Genomic DNA, 22,899 nt, shown 5'->3' on the forward strand with positions numbered 1-22,899 from the left:
AGGCCCGATGGTTGGCCCAGCTCCGATCCACGCTAACGAAAGTTTTCCAAACTCGACTCGACTCGACATCCTTCTCCTCGCCATAACTTCCACTTTTCCCTCCCACAAGAGAGCCAAAAGGGCCTTCCACGGTGGCTGTTCTCCTTCCTGCACATTAAGCACTAAACTACTGCACTGCACGATTTCTCACAATTCACCGTGCACGACCAACCCGGAAGTTCCCAACAGGAAAAAAATCCGAAATTTATTCCACAATTAACGGCCAATATGCCTTCCGGATCTACGGAAGAAGAAGAAATCAACACTGGACAGGTACTTAGGCGAACTCCTCCCTCTCGATAACAGCACTTTCTCGCTAATCTCCAGCTGATTCGTCTAGACCTATCAAGATCTTGTCAGGTGAATTCCCCACCCCACCAACCATTCTGAAACATTTTTGGGCTTCTGCATATTATGTTGTCTCTGATTTCTTATGCGATTTGGACATGGGAATGTAGCCGCGGGGTTACTCCGTAGCATCCGATCCGATACTTTTTTTTTTGGCTCTCCTCCCTTGCAAGAAAGACTGTCCCTCAAGTTATCTATCTCCCTTCATTCATTATTCGGCTAGCAGAAAGTATCTTTTCATGATGACTGAAAAATAAGGTTATGGATACGTAATGCTTTCTCTGAGAATTGACTAACGCGCAAACCTTTACCCCCTCTGATATCGACGTCCACATCAGAGCGGAACAAACAGCAAGTGAGCTTGAGTCCCGCTTGGACAACCTCGACAACCAACTTGAAGCTCTAATACGAGCTAGCAACATACCCCCAGAGCTGTTTTCCATGGATGAAGAAACTTTGAAGAGAACTCTTGAAGCGGCAAGTGCAAAGAAGGAGAAGCAGGAGGAAGCAGGTCAAAATTCCAACAGCACTAAGCAGCATGGTACCACGGATCAGGCGAATGGGACGGACGGGCGGCAAGATGGTTAGACACAGACAAAAACTTTGATATTGACATTTTTTTTCTTTCTTTCTCTCTTTTGAATACCCCAAATGCATCTCCCGTTTTAGCTAAACTAGCTAGACTGTTCATCCAATACGAACTCGAACTGGGCGCTGAGACAAAAACGTGTATAATTACCGCATGGACAGTAGTCCGCGGATACTAACCATAGATCCATTTATACAAAAACTGAGACAGGTCTTAGGCCTTTGCGAATCCACAGTTTCCCCAAATGCTTGGAGCCCACGGGAATCCCAAACAGGTGTTGCAGACGTCGTTGAAACGCCCTATCCCCTATTGGTGGGTTTGCATCCCGACACCCGCGAGAGATCCGGGCAACTGCATGCTGGCAATCAAAATCAAATTCGAGGGAAGAAGGCTTCTAAATCAAGGTTTATGTCTAAGATCGTTCTTTTGGGTGAAAAGCTATATCAGACTTATATCACCTCGATTGCCGAAGTTGCTCGAGGTGTTATGACCTGGGTGCGCTTGTGGAATCTTACTTTTTTGCTTGCAAAGCGACTGCTGGACTTTCCTCAACCAAATTACCGATTTACGCTTCATGGCTAGCTACGTGGCTATCACCGTTGGAGACTCAACAATAACTATTAATGCATTGCATGCTATCATTACTGGTCAGATCTCGTTAAGCCGTGGCCGTAGCACCCCTTCGGAATCACCCGCTTCTAGCTCTTCTTTTGTGGTCACGTTACCTGGACACCGTTATTATTCGAGTTCTTCATATTTGTGCCTAAACAAGGGAGGTAAAGGTATTTTCAAACTTTCACATTTCCTGTTATTGGTACATACAGTGGATATACCAAAATACGCCACGCAAGTTGCCCGAGCCAATCACAGATTCTTTAAATTCAGGAGTACAACTGGCAACCTGGAAAACGATTAATCCGTTCCTTCCCAAGAAGATCCAATGCACGGTCCCTATACTGTTGCGTGCACAATCGGTGTCTTCTCGCTTGCAGTCGGCACATTCTCGCTGGACCCTAGAAGCCGTTTCCTATATCGCCAATAATTCTTTCGAACGGGGTCATACTTCGCGGCAAGAAGCACCAGGGCCTAAAAAAAAACAGCTGGATTAGCGAGGCGGTGACCCAAACGGGTGAACTTTACCAACAAGTATTTTTTCTCTTATCTCCGAAGTCTAAGGTGGATCTTGGTCATACCTGTTCAGCTTTGCTGAAGTCTCCGGTTTCATCGTATATTTCGGATAGTATGTCGAGGGCGTGGGATGACTTGATTTCGTCCTCCGAATCGATTGGCGCGAACTGTTCACAGAAAGCCTTCAACGACGCCAAATCGATATTGCCTTTTCGTAGAACTCTAAAAGGACAGTGGGCGGAAATCAATAGCTGGTCGTTTGACTCATGATTTGGTAGATCCAAAAAAAATACACCGGATGCGACGTAGAACTTACGCCTTTAGATAGTTCCAAGGACTTGGATTTTGTGGCGCACTCGATATCGCCACCTTTGCGAATTTGATCTCGCGATCTATCACCCCATCTGCTGGACTGTCGGTTCCGAGCCTTCCGAGTGTAATGAAGTACCTATGGTTCCAGGCGCTATTGTTCCTCACATCCTCCTTCAACAATAGCTCCATTGTATCTAGCTCTTCCTTATCGAATAGATTGAACCTTTTCACTAGCCACTGTCTATACGTCCAGACATGATAGTTCTTTGAATCCGACGCAAACATCTCATTTGTCCTTTCCCTCTCACCAGTGGGATCATTCAGGTGATCTATAATCAACTGCCTATGGTGCCAGATCTGATAGTTCTTCTCGTATTGCTTAGCAATAGACTGTACCCAGTCCAACTCTTTCCTCCAACTCCAGTTCGTCTTCTCGTCTTCAAAACCATTGGAAGCTTCAAGTGCCACAAGGGTCTTGAACCGATACCCCCATACAGTGTAGTGAGCAGCGTTCATGCCGATGATATCGGCCGTTAATTTTAGAACTTGTGCAGAATGGTAGTTAATGGCCATTACACCGCGTAGGTATGACATCGCGAGGACGTAGTCCGGATGGTACGCGATCTGGGCGAGGGGGTTTTCGCCGTCGTCTTGTGGGAGTGGGGTTATATGGGCCCATGCTGGATCTGTGGCATAATCGACCTCTTCATCGCTGTCGTATGAAGCCATATTTGAGATTATGAATTACTGGAGAGGACCGCAGTCGGTGTGAAGGATCGAGGCTTGAAGGATGCGGTATATTGTATTAATCCGCGTTGGAGCTGTGGTGGCCTATGTTTGAGGTAGGACGAAGAATGATCACTACGCGAGGTTGACGACCGAGCAACACAAAGCTGGTCGACCAGCTTTCTGCAGTAGCTCCAGGCATAACTCTTTTATCTCGACATCTCTGCATCCGTTTGCTCTTACCCTTACTCTTACGTACAATTTATGCTTCTTTCTGCCCCTTCAGCCCTCTCATGAAGGTTCATATGCCAGGCACGTACCAGAATATAGTCATTGCTCGCTCCTTCAGCCATTTAGGTTCATTGCTGACCCCGTTTGCGTCTTGAGGCAATTAAGTTTGTTCTGCCGAGGCAAGGGAAATGACGACGCTAACTGCAATGACCCAGGCCAGAATGCTTGGAGGAGCTCTCAGGTACCAGGCTAGCCTTTCTGGGCGGAACAAACTCGCACTTCGGAACATTCGCAAAGCTACATACCCCTCACGCCATTTTTGCATCTCCGCGCCCGGATGATAAGAACACTTCCCAAAGTCACCGGTGGAAATATGGCCTCAAAGAAATCGCGATGCTGCGATAGAGGGAGTAGAATATTGAGGAAGAGTTTGGATTCAAAATACTGTGCGCCTGTACTTGAATTGGTGATGTTGGAGGAAGTCTATGACCGACGACCAGGGGATAGATATCGTCGATTAATCGACAACCAGAGCTGCAGAGCTACTATCGTTATGCAACCTTGGGTACCCACCCAGGTTCCTAATATGACCACCCATAGGACAGATATTATTATTCCAAATTCATTCCCACCCTCCAATTGAGCGATATGAAACTGAGAATGTTTTCTAGAAGCTACTTAACAGCTATAGTGCAATGATTGAAGGGCGTCGGCGATCGACTTGTTATCTTACACCCTCCGCTTCGGAGCCCCCATCATATATAAAGAGCGACCTGATTTCCATTCCGTGATTCCTCCTCTTCGTCCAAATTATACCCTTATCTATATAGTTTTTAGGCTGCTAGAGCTATCCTTATCGTCGTATAGTCTTATCTTTTTTAAGTCCCAAGATGATCCAATACTACCCTCCTGAGATATGGCTCTCCGTCTATGATGTACTCCCGAAGGGGGACTTGAAAAGCTTCTCACGATGCTCCAAGTACCACCGGAAGCTTGCTTTACCTCTGCTTCTTCGGCAGATCACGCTTTCGAAGACCTCGATTGCGGCATTTGAGACTGGGAATCTGAAAAACTACAGAAAGGCCGTTCGGTAAATATCCCAAGACCCACACCCAATCAAATAGCACGCAATGGGCTGCCTGGTCGTCCATTCGGCTCCCCAGTGTCCTATCTGAGATATAAAAATTAAAATCTAGGTGCTTACAATCTATTCACGAATATAGCCAGATAAACTTCAAATCCCAAGATCTCTGGGGACTCAATGCCTTCGAAGCCATAAACCTCCTCCGGATTTGGACAAACGGCCTCCGATTGTTCCCGCACGTCGAACAACTCGGGCTGTGGTATTCAACCACCTATGAATTTAGATTCATCCTCCCACTAGCCGTTCTCCATAGAATCTCCAAATATGAGTTCTACCCCCAGCTCCGGTTGTTGTCTATTGACAATAACCAAATCCACTCCCATGAATTTGGAACCATCAAACGGTTCATGTACAAACAAGACATCGAAACCGCGGTCGCTTCGTCGCCCGAAAATAGAGAATTCCTGGCACCCGCTTTAAACCCGGGTTTATACCACGAAAATGCAATTCCTTATCCTCCCAGAGTCCAGAGTCTGTATATAACCGACTCGGATGGCGGTTCCTTCGATCTATCGAGGGAGATTAATCCACTCCCAACCCTATTATTCTCCCGTATGGCCGCTCTGGGCGGTACACTCAAATACCTTTTTGTCTCTACCGGAGCACTACTCCATAACGGTAGACTACCAGCCCCAAACTTCCCATCCGTTGAGGAGCTATGGATACGCTTCTACGGACCCGTGGGGGTACCTATAGAGGTCTACGACGAAATCGCCCTCCGCTTTCCAAACCTTTCGCACCTACGAATCGACGACTTTACATGTGACGGGTACGATATAATCGATGTGATAGATATATATATCTGTCTATCACGCCTTCACAATCTTCGCAAGGCTCTACTACCTTGGCCACGATGGGCATACAACATGGACCTTCCGGGTGATGAGCTAGTAGAGCATCTGGTAGCGGCGGAAGGGTTTGGAAAAATTGATTATATTGATTTTAGAAGTTTGAATTGCTTTTCCGAGGAAGGGTTGGATGGGAGTAGACAGCCTAGGATGTGTAGGGTTAGTAGGAAGGAGAGGAGGTTTTGGGAGAGGTATTATATGCCGGGGCATTACGTGGCTTTTGATGATGAATATTGAGGGTTTGGAAGCGCTTGTTTTCTCTGTACTTTTTACTTTACTTGAACGTTGCCAGCATAGAAGGTGCGAATTCTATATGAGATTCTATCAGCTGCTATATTGTTTATTCGATTGGGCCTATGAGGTCCAATATATCGATGGCGTTCTTAGCTGTGACATTGTGAATCTTCGAGGCCGCCGAACGAACCACTCAAATACAAAACAGGGGACGAGACTGCAATTCATTTAAAAGCTTGAACTGATGAAATCTATATGCATTATTATCTGCATTGTAATAAGCCATGATAAATTTGTGAAAGTACGAATGATACGGCCCCCAGAGCCTTCATAGGATAGTATTCATATGGGTATTGGCAACCACTGTCGGTGTTAGGACGAGATATCGATAGATCTAGATTCGTACCCCAAAGCGTACTCCGAATTAACCAATGGAATACGTAAGTAATAAAAAAAATCTCCAGACTGCGTATAGATCCAGCCTTGTCCAAAAACTAACAATCCTGGACGCCGCGCCAATTTACCCAAAAGGAACGACTTCGGATGCAAAAAAAAATGAAGATTAGTTGCTCCCATACGGATTTGAACCGTAGACCTCGACATTACTAGTGTCGCGCTCTACCAACTGAGCTATAGGAGCTTCTTGGAGTCGTGATGCTCTTCCGAGGCCCTCAGGAACGTGGCCGTAGATACCGCTGCGTGCTACCAAAGTGTAATTAACGTGCGAGGTTTGTGAACTTTGCAGTCGCGTTACCACACGATCGAATCAAAACCTCGGCTGGTTTCGACGCCAGGTTTTCAGCCTTGAATTCATGAAAGGGCCGTTGCATATTAATTTGCAGGAATCGGAACAGGAATGTTGATCAGCTGCAGGATATCGATTCTCGCACCTGCGTGTGCTGAGGGAAGGCAATTTCTGCCGAGAATTAGATTCGAATGGATCCGACGGTATCGGTTTGTTTCTAAGTACTTACTTTCGTACCTCCCGGATTCTCTATATGCAAGGCAGCTAGTCTTTTGGTCAACAAGACGAAATTGCGATCGCCCGTGCTAAATATAAAATTGAGGTCTATGCTCTACCCCAAGCGCAAGTTGTGGGTATCAAATGTCCATCCAATTGATCAAGCTCGATCTGGTTATGTAGCTCTGAAGGCACCAGCTTTCACGCACGAAGCCTCCGCGTAACACGCGCAGATGCGGCATCTTATTTTTCATTTTCTCGGCTCCTCAAGACTTCCTATTTACGCCGAATCGCTCTCCTATTGGTCAATTGACCGGGATTCGCACCGGCTAGGATCTGTCCCCGCGAATCTTAAGCTTCAAATCTCGAGAGAAAAAATCTTGCTGGCTGGGAAAAAAGGTTGCGGGAAGGACGGCACCTGCCTAATTTTTACTGATGGTTGGTGTAGCTGGTTGGACCTAGGCAACCTTGGGGGGTTTTTGTCCAATGAGAACATTAGATAGTTGCATCTTGAGGAGCACGAAAGGTCCGCCGTCCAATCCTTACTCTGTGTATAACCTTGCAGGATCTAGCTTTGAATCTGCGAAATCGGGAATCAGGGATCGAGGCTGCGGGGCGGGGATGGATGGCCATATAAAATGGCCTTGGTGCCATGGCTTCCGGAGAATTTAGATCATCTTGACTATTGAAACCAATTGTTACTTTTCCGATAGCCTCGAACGTCACAAGCCAAATTTTTTATTTTTTTTCAAAAAAGCCCAGATCCTCAGAAATTAGGAACATAGCACCGAAACGTATCCACATTTATAGATTGAAACAGTGGATGGATTGACAGAATGGATACTGGATACTCATTAAAACAGGTCCTCGCGATAGCCAAAGTGCATCCGTTCTATAACCCCGGCATCAAGTACCCCCCCACCCAAGAAGAAGTAATAGAAATCGCCAACAGCATCGACAAAAATGATAACGATGGCGTTAACCTAAGTGCGCTGCCATTGGCTACGAAAGAAACATTGTAAGTCACCAATTCTCAAATTATCCGCTCTAAAACCCCGCCCATGCTAACCATCGTTTTTGCTAGATACCCTACTATCAACCGTCTATGGGCGGATGACAGCCCTGAAAACAGTTACCGCAAAGCGGCTTACCTCAGCGTCACCGGTGGCGGTTCTGGTGGAAAGCCAATGCTGTTCGCTACGGATGTCTTCGAAAACAGAAGGCACCGAGCTGCTGCAGCCACTTTGCTCAGGACTTGCGGGGTTGTTGAGCCTGGCGATGTCGTCTTCTCGGTTCATGCATGTGGATATCTATATCGGTAGTAGAACTCTTATCTCGAAATATCCGTTTGTACATCCGGATTAGTTTATAACTGATGTTTTTTGTCCGACAGGGCCTTGGATCTTATGACGGAGCTATTCGAAATGGCGGGCGGTGCAGTCTTGTGCGGAGGGTTAGCTATGCAAGGGGAGACTGCTATAGAACACGTAATCAACCTACGTGCGAACGTCTTCGCAGGAGACGGAAGCCAGGTCCTTGCGTTCGCAAACCTTGTGGCGTCTCTCCCCGCGGAACGACGAGAAAAGGTCAAAGTCAACAAAGTGATCTATACATCCGACGCTCTAACCCGGGACCAAAGGAAAATCGTGTCCTCGGTCTTAGATGCTAAGATCTGCTCGGTAAATGGAAGTTGCGAAGCAGGTGCATGGTCTACCGCAAACTTTTCAATAACCGGAGAACCGGATGAAGACGGTGTGGATTTTATATATGATACTAGAATGATGGTGGTTGAAATCCTGCCGCCTTTGTTACTTGACGAAGCTGGAGCTGGAGCAGAGATTCGTCCCGTACCTGATGGGGAGAAGGGGATTATGGTTCAAACTTCGCTATCGAGGTTAAGGAATCCGTTGATTCGATATATCACCGGTGATTTGGCGAGTACGAGACCTTTCCCCGCTACAGACGAGATTCCAGAGGAAGTTGCACAACATCTTCGGGTTATTAGACTTTACGGCCGGGACCGTCGGTTCAGTTTCAAGTGGTATGGGGAGTACTTTGAATTCCACAAGGTCAAGGCATTGATACAGCAAAAGGGATGGGGAGTCTTGCAATACCAAATCGTGTTGGAAAACTTGTCGGAGAAGGAAACACTTATTTTGACGGTTCGCCTTTATCGTTCGGATCCGAATGCGGTTCAACCGGGCGAAGAAGCTTTTGTTTCTAATGAAGAGATCGTGAAGGGGTTGAAGCAATTCTTTATCGTTTTTGAGGAGAACGGGAATGAAAATGACTTTAAGGTCGAGTTTGTGAAGGATTTAGATGGGTTCGAGAGGAGTAAGACGGGGAATAAGGTTATGAATTTTGTTGACAGGAGCAAGCATTGATGGGCTATGGATACCTATGGATACCTGGGGATGTAATGGTTAGCATGAAAGCGAGTACTATATATTTCGAATGATCTGATATTATGGTTCCTGTCTTAAGTTTAGGTATTTCCAAGTGTCCGAGGATAGCAATAAATACCTACTTAAGTAGGTACCCAAGCTAGGCCTGAGGGGTTACTGCATCTACTTGTCCGTCTATAAAGCATCGCAGTCCCCAATCGCAATCGATCATAATCTCGTCTCATAAGACTAACTCTAAACGTTTCCTAATCGTAACTACGGTTGATCAATTGACCCTACAAGTTGACTTTACCTTACGGGCCGAACCGATCAAGCAGGCTTACTCAGATCGCGACGGAATCTAGTAATACAAATATGTTCATACACCGAATAATCAAGCCTACTGACTTGTCGACAGTATGCTCGTAATAAAAGCAAACCGAATAATCCTAGGTCTTGTAAATTTCAGATCTGCCTATAGACGCAAGTATGTATTTTATATCGAGTGCTGGTATACCTCCGAACATCGAACTCTTCGAGTCCTCGAGAAGCCACGCGCACGGAATACCGACAATCGATATTCAATTAGGTTGCTAATATTATTGCATCATAACACCTTAGAAATGTCAGACACTGGCATCTGGCAGGGCATAGACATGGTCGATGATATAATATGAGTTGCTGTATTGGGGGATAAGCGTTATAGAGAAGTGAGTTTGCCTCGTACCCAGTGATAAGTCATAGTATAGGTAATAGGTACTTGCTTGGGTGATGGGGACTTGACCTCGTACACTAGACTCCACGAAGTAGTCACAATTTGCGGGGCTATATAATACTAGTCTCGACCTCGCCGCTATACGGTTTCAACATATAGGTACTGGTATAGCAGCAGCAACAAGAAGCAAGGAAGGCTGAGCTCAGCGGAATGCAACGATATTACAGCGCCTACATCCAAATTCATTCACATACAAAAAAAAAAACAAGGCGGGGCAAAGAGACGTTTTTGTGGGGTTGGAAATAGAAGCCGTGAAAGCCCGTCCTAAATCCTCATTGGTAACAACTAGGCCGTATCGCTCTTAGTTGCCTAGGACATACCGATCTGTCATATATAAGCTCATCTAGCTTCCGCCAATCGGTGCTGAGTATAGCTAAAACGTAGTTTGCAGATCGTATTGCAATTGGTTGAAGACTCGTAGACGGGTGTTAGCCTCGAATCCGACGGGTGTGTCCGTTTTAACTAGCACAATGCGATCTATAACCTCTAGATCTAGTTAAACAGTGCCTGGAAGTCGAAGCTACGATCTAGCTCGGTTTTATATTACGAAACAAACGTATGTACTATGCCCGTGATAACGTTATATTGCGATTTGTATTGGATTATCAAGATCGTAAGGTTGCTTTCGGTTTAGTTCTATGAGCTCCGAACTCATGTTTTATTTTGACAATCGTCGGCAGGCCGAATGCGGCCTTGTGAAACCAAGTAATTGTCATCTTGAATCATGTCAGTTAATTTCGAATTCTGGCTCTTATCAGTTTCGAGGTTAAGCCATCAAAGTTCGGCACGGAGACTATCGAATTCCCAAGATTTAGGAGCCAGGGGTATCCGAGAAAATATATCCATTAAAACATATTATATAGGTAGTTAATTCAATTTTTTTATTTTTATTTTTTTAGTGATTAAGTAAGTACCTAGATAGCCAACCACTCAAAAACGGGCACCATTGTCTGGATCGCCTTATGCATGCACATGTGGAGCTGACGGATAGCTCCCGAAGCTCAAACGTTAGAATCTGAAGCCGAGGTACCCGAGTTGACGTCGTTTTATGCAACATGACGACGACAACGGCGGCCCGGCAAACTTCGCTTTGCTTCACCAACATATTTTTTTACCTCTTTCCACTATCAATGTAGGCACCTCACTCAAAAAATTCTTCAACCACGAAGAAAATATCTCAAACGGCCATGTCAAACCGTCTGCTAACCACGATCACAATACCCCGCATTTAGCTCCCACCTACATACCTACCTACCCCAGCTCTCAATCATCGGTCGAGGAGATCGAGAGAGCTGCGGGAAAAAAGGTCTCACGGAATGTCCCGCCACACCGGTCTACAACGTGAAGTCCTCTCCCTCTACCGCTCCTGCCTCCGAGCCGTATACCACAAACCCATCGATAGCCGTACACATTTCAAATCATTTGTTACACAGGAGTTTCGAAAGTATGCGGTCGAAGTGGATAGAAAGGACTTTGACACCGTAGAGTTTTTGTTAAGGAAGGGGAAACGGCAATTGGAGGTTTATGGAGATCCGAATATTAAGCGGATGACGACGGCGGGGTAGGCCACAGGAGGGGTACGAGGGGTGTTTGAAACGTTTGGAATACATGACGTGCATGTGGATTGGTTGTGAGCAATAGGCTGTTCGTGGTGGTACTGAGGCGGCATATGCCACGAGGTTAACTTGGGAGATGCGCAATTGTCCATCCGAATCCTCAGCATGGCAACCAGCCACGTGAGGGGATCAAAAGCATGGAGATTGGAATATGGGGCAAAGGATAAGAAATTTTTTATAGAAAAAATTATCGATATTTAAGAATTTGAGAGGGCAAAATTTGCATAAGAAAGTAGCTCCCCTCTCTCCTTTTACCCGCCCTCGCATTAATCTAACAGTCTTTTCATGAAGCATCTTTATCGCCTCTTCGGTGTTTGTATATTTCCGAAAGAAGTAGGATTCTAGAAAGATTGTTTCCAGCGGGAAAGGAAAGGGTGAGGTTGGACAAAAACTACGCAGTACGGAGTATGTACATAGTAGAGTGGGAGAGGCCGGAAAGCCTTCGGTTAGAAGAAAAGCATACTTTTGGTGGAAATTTGATAACAATTTCGCACCATCTCCAAGATTTTTTTTTTTCCCAGGCGCTATCGAACATGGGGGCGGCCGTGGACCAGCTAAGCGGCTGCAACATCGGTGGGGCGTTAATAACCCGATTTCTATAAGAGAATTCGATTATCACCAATTTTTTAATATGGATGACTTTGCCGTGCACTCTTTCATCAATCACAAATAATAGCATCGAATAGCCCCCCTGACATACGGAATAATCATAATGGCCCTTGCGAGAATTTTTTTAGCCTTGATCGTGCAAACGAATGATGTAGAGGGTTGTGGACCACGTGTTTTTCTGTCTAACAGATTATCGTCCAAGTGAGTATCTTCATATAGTGGTATGTAGAACACAAAATCAAGAAGACGGCCCGGGAAGCTTAGGCCCTGCTTCTTAAAATAAAGATCGGCCACCCCTGACCGTGTATAAAATTTGAGCTTACAAGGCTTGGCCGGATAAGGCGCAGGGATGGGTAGCTGAAGAAGGATGTGGCGAATACTTATGACCGAATTGCAGAAGGGCAGCTGTCTATAGGCAAAAAAAAAAAAAAAAAGATGGCTGTCGACATCGGCATGTTAGAAAGGTTCACATGAACGGAACGGAGGTAACCATACTGTACCCAAAGGTTCCAATTGTGTAAGTAATCATCGTGATTTCGCACCCTGATATCACACCCAAGGGAAACAGTTTGTCACTTGAGGATTCACTGTCACACACCGATAGCGGGTCCTTGTGGATTCCCGCCAGTGGGGTCTTCTGGCCCATCACAGTTTGGTGTGCAAAACTTCAGCATCACGAACTTTTCACAGAGATGTTGAGCTTTTTTTTCCCCCACTAATCAAGAACCGGGGCTTGTGGCGTCCGTAGGTTCACGGAAATCGGCTGCAGGGGTAAAGTACTGTAATTATGCAGCAGAGCGCCGGTTCAGCTGGACCGAGCGACGAAGTTCCGTTGTTGACCGTGGAGTTTTTCCCTATCAACTGCTCAATTGCTCAGTGATTTGATTTTCGAGGAATCTTCGAAAAATGCTAATCGTGTGATGGACTCGTTTGATGTTTTCGTCGGTGGGGACCGAGCAAAACTTGACAGCTGGATGTCGATATCTTGCTGGCACAAGACCGAGACCTTTTCATAGGATATATTCCTTTTTCTCTCAGTCCTGCTGTAAATTTCGCCTCCAGAACTAAAGCTCCTGCGCTTCCCGTCACCTCCTCCTGGTTGAAAGCAGAAGTGACATGGTTTATGGGATCGGAGCGAGTTTAGCAAGTTTTAGTAGGGCAGAGGAAAAAACCTTTGGGCAAGCAACAAGCATGTAGACTATAGACGGTAGGTTAGTGGCGGGTTAGAGGCCCAACAAGGCATTATTATGGCCGTTAGGTGAATGAACTTGAACATGAGATCCCGATATCTTTCTCATTTCTCTTCTTCTTTCCCCCCCACAAATCAGCTCTCGCCGCCTCAGCCCAACCCACTCGTTCAGCGTCAGCGTCGTCCTCCTTTTCTTGTCGTTCACGCTCGTTCTATATCCGTACCCTATTCCTTCGCTCAGCCCTGTACAGTACGGACATCTTTCGTCGCTTGATCCGACCATTCGCTTTTTAGAAGCTCGTCGTCTTTCCCTTTTTGACACATCGTAGTTTGGTAAAATTTCTTTCTTTCTTTGGTTCTGTACCTGTCTCCTGAACTTGTTCCTTGGGTTTGGTATTTCTCGTTTGACGACTATTTTTTCTTCTTCTCTTTCTCTTGCTGAGGCACAAACCTCCTTCTTGATCGTGTTACTTTTTATAGTCGTCGGGCAATCTCGGCAGCATCTTGAACCGCCAGCCAGTGCACAAGCTAGGTCGGAGTTGTTGTTATTGTTTATTGGGTATTGGCGGGGGTACCTACCGAACCGACAACCCCCTAACAGTCAACGTTGGGCCCACCGGAGAAGAGTAGACGACTCGGGAAAAAGGGACTACACGATCGACAGACACCCAGTGATAGACGGTCTACCCGACGTCGTTTCGTCGCACACGCCACACAACACGGTCGGACTCCACGCTCTGTTATCCACGATATTGCGTAGCCTCGAGACCCCTCGATATATGAAAAAGGATTCAAATATTTGATATCAATTGGACAAGACAAGACAGGACACGACAAGCCACAGTCGCAGTCGCAACTCGGTAATTTACGTACTTGTCATATCAATCAAGTTCCGGTAGGGTAGGTCAATTGCAATTGCAGTTTTGTTTGGCATCATTCCGTTTAGAGGTTCTGCCGGTGGGTCTTAAAGTCTTTCCCCTGGTTGGTTTTTTTTCCCTTTGTGCATTGGTGCGGTGCGGTGCAGTGTTACCAATCCGACCAACCTCCTCCACGTCTTGAGGCCTGTTCCTGGCTCCATTCCACTCCATTCCGCATTCACCCAGATTGCCTTGGTCTCAATTTCGCAATCCGGCGGCGGGTTCATCGTCATCCCGATCAAATCGATATCAATCAATCGACGAAGCATGCAAACAATCAATACCTGATATATGTCAATGGAGATATATGATTTGAGATTTTAAGACGGTTATCTTTGGATCAATCAATCGGACCGCAAAGAGAAAAAGAGGCGATACTCGCGACACTCCTTGTATTGCCCTCGTTGCAATGCATTGACTCCTGTCAAACACTTGCATCTTCAACAGCCAGTCGCTTGCTCGCAAAGAAACACGTCTCATTCCCCAGATCTGGCGTTAGTGTCTGCAAAGGGTTTGGTTGTTCTCTGGGCGCCAATAGCGTGCTCGTCACCCAGCCCTGCACCCCAGTGCGCTCTGTTTTCTCCTGTTTCTCACCCTTCCGTTCTCCTCCACTTTTCGAGGGAGATTATTTGTGGCTTATATCCGTCCCAGCTTCAGGAAAACCCAGATCGGTCAGCGCAGAAGCAGAAGCAGAAAAAGTGTAGCGCAGTTGTTACTCTCACTCCGTTGTTCAGCTCATTACAATCACAATTACAATTACATATTACATTATCAAGAAGTTGGCTCTCTCTTTTCCTTCTTCTCTTCTTTCCTTCTTTTTTCCCCCTTCTTCTTCTCCTCCCTTCTCACCTGTTCTCTCCCTCTCCGTCGTCGGTTGTTTCTGTTTGTGTCTCTGTCTGTCTATCTACATGCCTCTTTGAAGGTCGGTAGAAGCAGAAGCAGGAACGGATTCAAGACGGTGCTTCTTTTTTAGTTGTTTCTAATTTTTTTAAAAACTTTTCTGCCTCTCCCTTTGCTTTGCCTCACCCTAATTTCCATTAGGGACTCCTTGCCGTCAAACGGTCATATTTTGGTGCGTGCATGCAGTGCAGTTGGTTCGGTCCCTTTTTTCGATTTGGATTTCGACGGGTTTGGTGCATATTTTCGCTGCTGGTGGTTGCCAGCCAGCCGGCCAAAAGTAGCTCTGCGGCTTCTCCCAGTCGTCCATTCCTCACCTCACCTCACCTCACTTCATCTTTTATATCATCATCTCCATCAACCAACGTTCCAACCTCCCTCCCCTCGTTCTCATCGCTGCCTCCATACCTCAATTCTCAAGTGCTTCATCCTGCCAATCTTTTCGCATCCTTGTTTCTCTTCTGTTCGCATCGGAATCCTTCGGAGTCTGTTTAGGGAATACACTAAGCTAACAATGGTCTAATATTCTTTCAGGAGGCGTATTGTGTGCATCTGTCCGTACATACTCCCAAACCAAAAACCAAATATCCTGCCACCGGTCTTTGACGTCTTGGATCGTGCTTCTCACGGTTTACGATTGTCTCCTGTCGCCACTCACCGATTTCGCCCTTTTTTTACCACTCCTTCCCTATATATCACGTAGACGTACACACTATCACTCGCCAGGCCAGCTTGTTGGGAAAGACATTCGATGTTGCACTCGTTCTGAGCCAGGGATCATTTTACCTAATACCTTCCGCTCACACACACTCTTGACTCTTGGGACCTAACCGCATCCTTATCCTGGTCTTGGAATCTAAGATACCTCCCAAACTCTTAGGATTCGGAACGAAAAGTACGAGCTTCTTTTTTCTCTCCCAATCCCTATACCCCTTTGTCGGTTTCACGACACATCTTATCAATATATACATCCCATTTTCCCAAAGTCAGGGGTAATCACCTCCAACCAACCATATGCCTATCAAACTTCCACGATTCCGTCGCAAGTCCGTTGGTAATTCTTTAGACGCTACCTACCAAGCTGCCGAACCCGAATCTCCAGGTGCTCCTCGTGGTAACAGTCAATTCAGTTTCGACGAGATTGAAAGACCGGCACCTCAGAACCGATCACACTTTCCCCAATATCCCCAGCCACAGTACCAACAGGGATACTCTACACATCTCAAGTACGGAGACTCGACCGGCTCCTCCTCGGCCAGCAGGAGTAACAGCAATAGTGGTGGGAGCAGTGGGACGGGGTATTATGCCTCGGATAGGCAGTCGTCGAGCTCAACTTTGCCCTCGTCTGCCGATATCCCGAGGACTCCACCCTCTACGGAGGACCACTACCGCACCGGTTACGCCGTTTCCGATAGCATGAGCTTGAAAGACCCTATGGCTTACGGAACAGCCGCGCCTGTTTCCAGGGGAGGGTGGCAGAACTCAAAAGCTGGTCCCATGTCGAAGGGACCTTCTTCGGGTCCTTTCAAGCTAGCAGAGCCTCCAAGGTTGGAAACAGCACTGGATTCGGAGCCGTTGTTTGGAGATGATATGTTTAAGTTTACCTCGGACGGAAAGCGAATGTCGGCAATCGGATTGTTAGATGCAGTGGGACCCAAGGCTGCCACCAGCCTTTTCATTCCATCTGTAAGGACTCTTGTCTGAATTACAGCATTGGATATTTTGCAGGATCGGATCTAACGTGATTTAATAATAGAAGGACGCGCCGGTCGACCCTGTACCTCCGGTTCCACCACCAAAGTCGGTGAACTCGGGTACCCCGCAAGCCAAGAGGTTTCTCGACTCGAGAATTCACGGTGATGACGAAGACGTCTACCCGTCCGCCGTCAGTTCTCATTATCAGACACAAGTAGCCCCTTCCTTGCCCAGCCCCAAGATTGGGAATACAAGGCTATCACCAGGAGCTAAAAACGGCATGTACCCCTGGGAATCTCGGCAAGATACAGAAGAAGATTCTTTAATGTCCGGAGAGAAGTCGCCATCGCCCGGACCACCGGCGCCGCCACCGAAGCAGGAGAACTACCAACCGCGTCACAATCGGACATTGACGCCAGCTTCGACACTTCCGTTGAAGGTCGAATCGATGGATTCGCTAGTTACGCCACCGCAAACAGGAAGGGCGCCGAGACCGGATATCAAGGAAAACGTGAAGAGATCGATTGGACTGGGGAAGAGGCCAACCACCACGAGCTCGACCGGAAGCCAGGACTCGACCAGGACTTCCCCAGCGTCAACCATAAAGAGAAAAGAATTGCCATCTTCTAAGGGTTCGGATACGTCTCCAAAGGAGGAAAAGATCAACATCCCACCACCACCCCCCATCCCAACCACGACAGTCACCCTTTCCTCGCCTCCCAAGCTCCCACGTGTCAAAACCGCGCCTGCCTTGTTACCTCAAGACAATCTTTTCAGCGATTCGGAATCTCAGAGATCCGCACCGAAGGGGCGGCCTCAGCCTGCGAGAGCGGAATCGGACGACCTCTTGACGGCTACTCTGATGCGAGACGCTGCTATTGCGTCTTCTTTTGAGGCCGGAGAGTCCGATCGTCTAAAACAGCCGCGAAAAGTTTTCACCAAGGCTCAGTTTGAGAGGTATAAGGCACAGCAAGAGGAGGAGAGGCAATACCAAGCACGGAACGGAAAGAAGGGTGACGATGATTCGGAAAGCGATCTGTCCGAGGACGATGACGAATTGGAACGGCAGCGAGCGCAGGCCAGGCAACGCGCAAAGCAAGACGCCCATCTGTCTGTGTATCGCCAGCAGATGATGAAAATCACCGGATCCCACGGCACCGATACCACGAATCTCCAGACGAACAACCTTGGGATGATGAACAAGGGGGCCTCGAATAGCACTCCGATGCTATCCCTATCAGCTCCCATGCCCCATCTTAGCATCTCCTCCCCAAGCTCCGCCGGTGATAAGTCTGATGGCGAGGATGAGGAAGTCCCATTGGGCATCCTCATGGCTCACGGCTTCCCCAGCAAAGCGACAGGCCGACCTCCGACCAGACTCTCCAACTCGAACTCCTCTCCGAACCTGCGCTCGGTCTCCGGAACCACCCAGTTCAACGATAATTCTTCCACCACCAACCTCCCCCCGTTCGCCAGACATCTACCGGCCGATCCGTACTTTGGTGCTGGCTTGGTTAATTCGGCGAATAGGGTCTCGATGGCCCCGTCATCGCTATACGGTGGCAGCCAGCGCGAGTCTCAGTTTATCCCCCCTCCGCAGCAACCCCGGCCGTCACCTCCGGGGCGTTACCCAACCGGTTTGATCGGAAACATTGTGCGCGACGAGGAGCTCAGAGCCGCCCGTCGGGGTGGAGCTCAGCAAGCTCCATTCTACAACGAAGCGATGATGTCCCCCGCCCCGATTCCATCGCCGCTACCATCCCCGGGCGAGAACGCTCAGTTGCAGATGGCCAATCAGATGACTCAGATGATGCAGCTTCAGATGCAGTGGATGCAAATGCAGCAGCAGCAGCAGCAAATGATGATGGGCATGCCTGGTTCGATGCCAATGATGCCGAACGCATCGCCAATGGGTGGAATGGGTATGATGGGAGGTAGCGGTCTTATGCCAAATATGATGATGCCAGGGCAGAGAGCGATGAGCATGGTGGACACCGGCTCCGTGCCACATTTCCAGCCCGGGCCCGGTTTGATGCCTCAGCAGCAATCACCCCAGACACCTGGTTCGAATTTGAGCCCAGGATACGCTGGGTCGGTTTACGGCCATACCAGGTCTAGCACGCTGCCGACTTTCATGCAGCCAGGGTATACACCGTCGATTGCACCCAGCGAGCGGAGCAACATTGGGCAGCCGTCGAGATACCGACCCGTAACATACCAAACGGGGTCTGGAAACAGCAGCGGGGGTGGTGATAGGACTAGAACCCTGGTCTCTGCTGCACCGCCGTCCGGTTTGAAGACCGCCCTTGCCCCCAAGGACGACAGCGATGACGAAGACGGATGGGCAGAGATGGCCAATAAGAAGAAAGAAAAGAAGGAGACATGGAGGAAGAAGAAGGAGACTGGCATTCGAAGTGTGCTGAAATTCGGTGGCAACTAAAACGGTGGCATCCTTTGACGTGAGCACGAATTCGAACGGACATCCTTTACCAACGAACGACTTTTCGGGGGGGACAACTTTATGTTTACAAATTCATACGACTTTGATGGTTTTAATCTCCTTCACGTACACATGGACACCTTTTTTTTCTACGCCTTTTCTGTACATTTTTCGCATTTTCGTTTTGCCGGAATTCGGATATCAGCCTGTACCGCAGTATAATTTTTAAAAACAACCACCACCACCATCAATCATAACAACGGGTAAAAAAAGTTCAGCATCTCGTTTTTCTTTTGCAAAACCATCCGCCGAAGCCAGAAGGATATCTTAATGAAGGGGGATCGAGGGAAGATCAAAAATGATAAGGGGAGGGAAAGGGCTAGGGAAAGTAGGAATCGTTGGAGGGTTGACAAATTAATTTTGTAATTTTTCTTTTCCCAGTGTGCGCAAGCTTGAAATCTTTATCTAATTTTAGCTCTGTTTTTTTCTTTACCCTCATTTTTCATGTACAATGTTCCCACCTCTCTCTGGGTGTCATCCAGCATCTTTTTTTTTTTTTTTCGCTACATCTCATTCATAACATAGCCTTTTCTCTCTGACTCTCACGCACTCTCCGAAACCGTCACAGCTGTACGATGCATATTTTCTTTTACTCTCTTGCATTGCGTCTGTTGTTTTTAGCTTGTCGTCTTTTTTTTGTTGGAACGAGGGTGGGAAGTGAAATGAAGGAAAGTAGATTAAAGGGAGGTCCTCTCTTTTCTCGTTTTCCGTTATTCATAGCGGGTTTTTTTCTTTTCTTTCGATTGGCATCTCTTTTTACTATAAACTCATCTTTTTTTTTTTCAAGTTTTTAATCCATTAGCCCTTTCTTCTAGTTTACTTCGTCTTTGACGTTTCCAAGTATTCTTATTCTTCTCTGCTGCTGCTAGCGCTTCGGCATTATTCTTGGTTTCTAGCTGGGAGTGTTGAATAGGTAGCGAAAGATCTTAAAGGTAGTGCGATTGTGTGTTGACTTCCTCTCCCTCCAAGTTTTTTGGTAGCCTGCAGGCTGTTTTTTTCCCTTTTCGTTTTTATCCTCCTTTTCGTCTTCTACTTCCCCAGCGTATCCTTTTTTGCATCCTGGCTATTGGGTTTCTTTGGGATTCAGCTAACTTTGTTGATTTGTCGGTTGATTGATTGAGGTTGTGGGATAATGTGGTGTATATAAGGTGGTGTGGGGTGGCAATTCATAACTTTCGGTACCCTCGATAGTTCTTACTTCTCATCCGGACGTTCCGTGTTTGATGTTTTCGAGGAAACGGGTACGTGTATGTGTAAGCTGTATGAAACTTCGATATAACTTTTGATAACTATCTCTACAAAATGCATGGCTCAAAGACTCAAAGTATCGTACACTCCTTTCCTCTCCATGGTAAAAAGTAAAAGTATTATTTTGATTGATCCATAACCTCCATGTCCGCCATCCCCTCCCCTCTATTAACCTGTATCTTCTTATCCTCACCCACGCTGACCAATCCCACGTCTTTGCTCCAATCCACTCCGAATACCTTCCCACTCCCGCTTTCACGTTTGATCACGAATAAACTACTCCCGCTCTTCCCCTCCCCTTCGTCCCCATCGGAAGAGGAAACACTTCTAACGTCCCAGATACGAACGGTTCCGTCGTGGCTGCCGCTTGCGAATACATATTCACTCTCTGGGGAATTTACGAGGCTGACGACGCCGTTTGCGTGGCCTCTTAATACTGCCGTATATATTGTTTTTGAGGATTCGCGTGGGTCGTGGAGGGTTATGTGGCGAGCTGAGGAGCCGGCTGCTAGGAGGGATAAGGTTGGGAGAGTTGTGACTGAAAGGAGTGGATGGTTCGTGGTACGGGTTGAGACGGGTTGGGAGGTTATTAGATCATGGGTTATGATTGATTTATCCCATGAGATGGAGTAGGCTGCCGTCGGGTCGTTGGAATGGAGGACTTGGGACACCGGGGCGGCGTGGGGGGTTAATACCGCTAACGGGCCTTTTTTGATGGTAGCCGGTGGTTTTGAGGTTGTCCGTCGGCGTTTTCGGGTGAATGCTGTTGATTGGGGAGTTGAGACGGTGGGGAGGAGGGAGGAGTCGGTGGACCAGAGGGCGATCGTGTGGTCCGAGGAGGAGGAGAGGAATTGGGATGTTGAAGGGGAGTAGGAGAGAGAGGTTATGGTGGATTTGTGGGAGATGTAAGTTGTTGAAGGTGTGACGGGTTGGGTGTCTGGGGATTGGGAGGGGGTGTAGGACCAGAGGTTTATGGTGCGGTCGAGGCCGGCGGTTAGGAATGATGCTTCTGTCGATGAGTGGGAGATCCAGGTTGTGCATTTTATGGATTGAGTGTGCATCGGTACTGTCTTTGCGAGGATTTCGCCCGACAGAGAGGTTATTTGTGCGGTTCCGTTGAACGAGCCCGTTAGGATCGTGGGCGACGGGGAAGATGAGATATCGACGGAGGATATCCAATCATCTTGTTCGAAGCTTCCGACATAAGTAGGTGGTAACTGTGACCGAACGTATTCCACATCCAACGGCTTTTCGGAACTGAGGCCGGCGAGCGTGAGGTATTCGTCGATAGAAGTACGGAGGTATTGGCCGTCGACGAGGAAGTCGAAGGGGATCGGTTTGGGGGTGTCGAGGAGGTGGTTTACGAGGGTTGAGAGGCCATAGCGTTTTAGGTTTGTGGGGATCCGGAGGGGTTGGAGAGGGATTGAGAGGGTGGGATCGCGGGTTGAAAGATTGATTTGGATCATTTGGGTGGTGGGAGGGTCGACGTCCATTGTGGAGGACATGGTGGAGGATACGTGGGTGGCGGTGAGGTTGGGAGATGGGAGGTTAAAGTTGTCGCGATGCAGGTTTTTGGTGTGGAAAATTTCGAGCTGTGCGACTGGTGAGCCACAGATTACACCGCCACGGGTACACAATGCGGCGAGGGTATGTGTGGCTGGTGTAGTCGGGTTTAAGGCTTATAGCCGACCCTCCCAAGAGAGGTACATGTACCTATCATCACCAACCGCCTTCTTAACCAATTACCCAGTTAACCCCACCGACCCCCGATATTATGTGCTCCATACTCCGTGGAAGCCAATTAGTTGGCGATAATAGGCCTTCTGTCAATGGATGTTTGTTAAGGCAGGTCTGCACAGTGGTTCGGAGCTTGGCCGAAGATGGTATGTACCTTGCAGCCGGGTCAGTCCAAGCCCAGACCAATAGTACCCGTCCCCACGGTCATGGTAGAGACATCAAGACTAACTGCCTGATACATTCTATTAGTAACCAAAGAATGTAGCAAAGGACGCCGAATACCATATCATACCTGAAAAGCACAAGTTGTCGGATCGCTTAGGGAGTTACTCCGGAGTCGTCTGGTCCAGTCAGAACGACTTAACAGGCCCATCATTATGATCTGATGGGTGCATCATTGCGCATTCTCGCCTCAGCGGAGAAAGAGGTTGCTTCAGCCAATCGAGCAAAACGGCCGTTCCGGCACCGAGAAAGCCTGACAAACCTGCTGTTGGTTTGCTGCTCGCCAGAACACAAAGCCCAACCTTGACCAGTCCGCAGCTGACCCTCGTCGTTTAACAAAGGAGGGTCGCACGACGTCATGTTCTTCCTTCTCCTGGATACACAGGTATCAGACGTAGGGGGATGTGCTATGGAATGGGGTAAGTAATGGGGAATTCGGGGCAGACGGTCAAGCGGGCTGCGGTGGGCCGGTGTGAATTTGGTTGGGCTTTAGCCAGCCCCTGTTCTGTTCTCCCTTGTCCTGGTCTGGTCTGTCCGTCGGAGGGAGAGG

At 47.8% G+C, this 22,899-nt stretch overlaps 7 protein-coding genes across 7 annotated transcripts; 5 read left to right on the forward strand and 2 right to left on the reverse strand.

Moving 5' to 3' along the window:
- Positions 1 to 267: 267 nt before the first annotated feature.
- DFL_007931 (uncharacterized protein) lies at positions 268 to 975 on the forward strand (the record flags this gene model as incomplete). Its single annotated transcript, XM_067637589.1, has 3 exons — positions 268 to 312; positions 380 to 399; positions 726 to 975. 3 exons carry the CDS (start codon positions 268 to 270, stop codon positions 973 to 975), a joined length of 315 nt encoding a protein of 104 aa, XP_067489090.1.
- Positions 976 to 1,927: 952 nt separating this feature from the next.
- Positions 1,928 to 3,145, reverse strand: DFL_007932 (uncharacterized protein; the record flags this gene model as incomplete). Its single annotated transcript, XM_067637590.1, has 3 exons — positions 1,928 to 2,062; positions 2,170 to 2,326; positions 2,421 to 3,145. 3 exons carry the CDS (start codon positions 3,143 to 3,145, stop codon positions 1,928 to 1,930), a joined length of 1,017 nt encoding a protein of 338 aa, XP_067489091.1.
- Positions 3,146 to 4,263: 1,118 nt separating this feature from the next.
- DFL_007933 (uncharacterized protein) lies at positions 4,264 to 5,602 on the forward strand (the record flags this gene model as incomplete). The annotated part of the gene is made up of 2 exons (XM_067637591.1): positions 4,264 to 4,463; positions 4,597 to 5,602. 2 exons carry the CDS (start codon positions 4,264 to 4,266, stop codon positions 5,600 to 5,602), a joined length of 1,206 nt encoding a protein of 401 aa, XP_067489092.1.
- Positions 5,603 to 7,396: 1,794 nt separating this feature from the next.
- DFL_007934 (uncharacterized protein) lies at positions 7,397 to 8,944 on the forward strand (the record flags this gene model as incomplete). Its single annotated transcript, XM_067637592.1, has 3 exons — positions 7,397 to 7,578; positions 7,645 to 7,878; positions 7,954 to 8,944. 3 exons carry the CDS (start codon positions 7,397 to 7,399, stop codon positions 8,942 to 8,944), a joined length of 1,407 nt encoding a protein of 468 aa, XP_067489093.1.
- A 1,823-nt stretch (positions 8,945 to 10,767) lies between these two features.
- DFL_007935 (uncharacterized protein) lies at positions 10,768 to 11,284 on the forward strand (the record flags this gene model as incomplete). Its single annotated transcript, XM_067637593.1, has 2 exons — positions 10,768 to 10,851; positions 10,952 to 11,284. The coding sequence occupies 2 exons, from the start codon at positions 10,768 to 10,770 to the stop codon at positions 11,282 to 11,284; spliced, it is 417 nt and encodes a 138-aa protein (XP_067489094.1).
- Positions 11,285 to 15,961: 4,677 nt separating this feature from the next.
- DFL_007936 (uncharacterized protein) lies at positions 15,962 to 19,082 on the forward strand (the record flags this gene model as incomplete). Its single annotated transcript, XM_067637594.1, has 2 exons — positions 15,962 to 16,633; positions 16,704 to 19,082. 2 exons carry the CDS (start codon positions 15,962 to 15,964, stop codon positions 19,080 to 19,082), a joined length of 3,051 nt encoding a protein of 1,016 aa, XP_067489095.1.
- A 1,427-nt stretch (positions 19,083 to 20,509) lies between these two features.
- On the reverse strand, positions 20,510 to 21,895 carry DFL_007937 (uncharacterized protein; the record flags this gene model as incomplete). Its single annotated transcript, XM_067637595.1, has 1 exon — positions 20,510 to 21,895. The coding sequence occupies one exon, from the start codon at positions 21,893 to 21,895 to the stop codon at positions 20,510 to 20,512; it is 1,386 nt and encodes a 461-aa protein (XP_067489096.1).
- Positions 21,896 to 22,899: the final 1,004 nt, after the last annotated feature.

Source organism: Arthrobotrys flagrans, assembly GCF_004000055.1.
Source record: "Arthrobotrys flagrans strain CBS H-5679 chromosome Unknown unitig_8, whole genome shotgun sequence".
NCBI lineage: Eukaryota > Fungi > Ascomycota > Orbiliomycetes > Orbiliales > Orbiliaceae > Arthrobotrys > Arthrobotrys flagrans.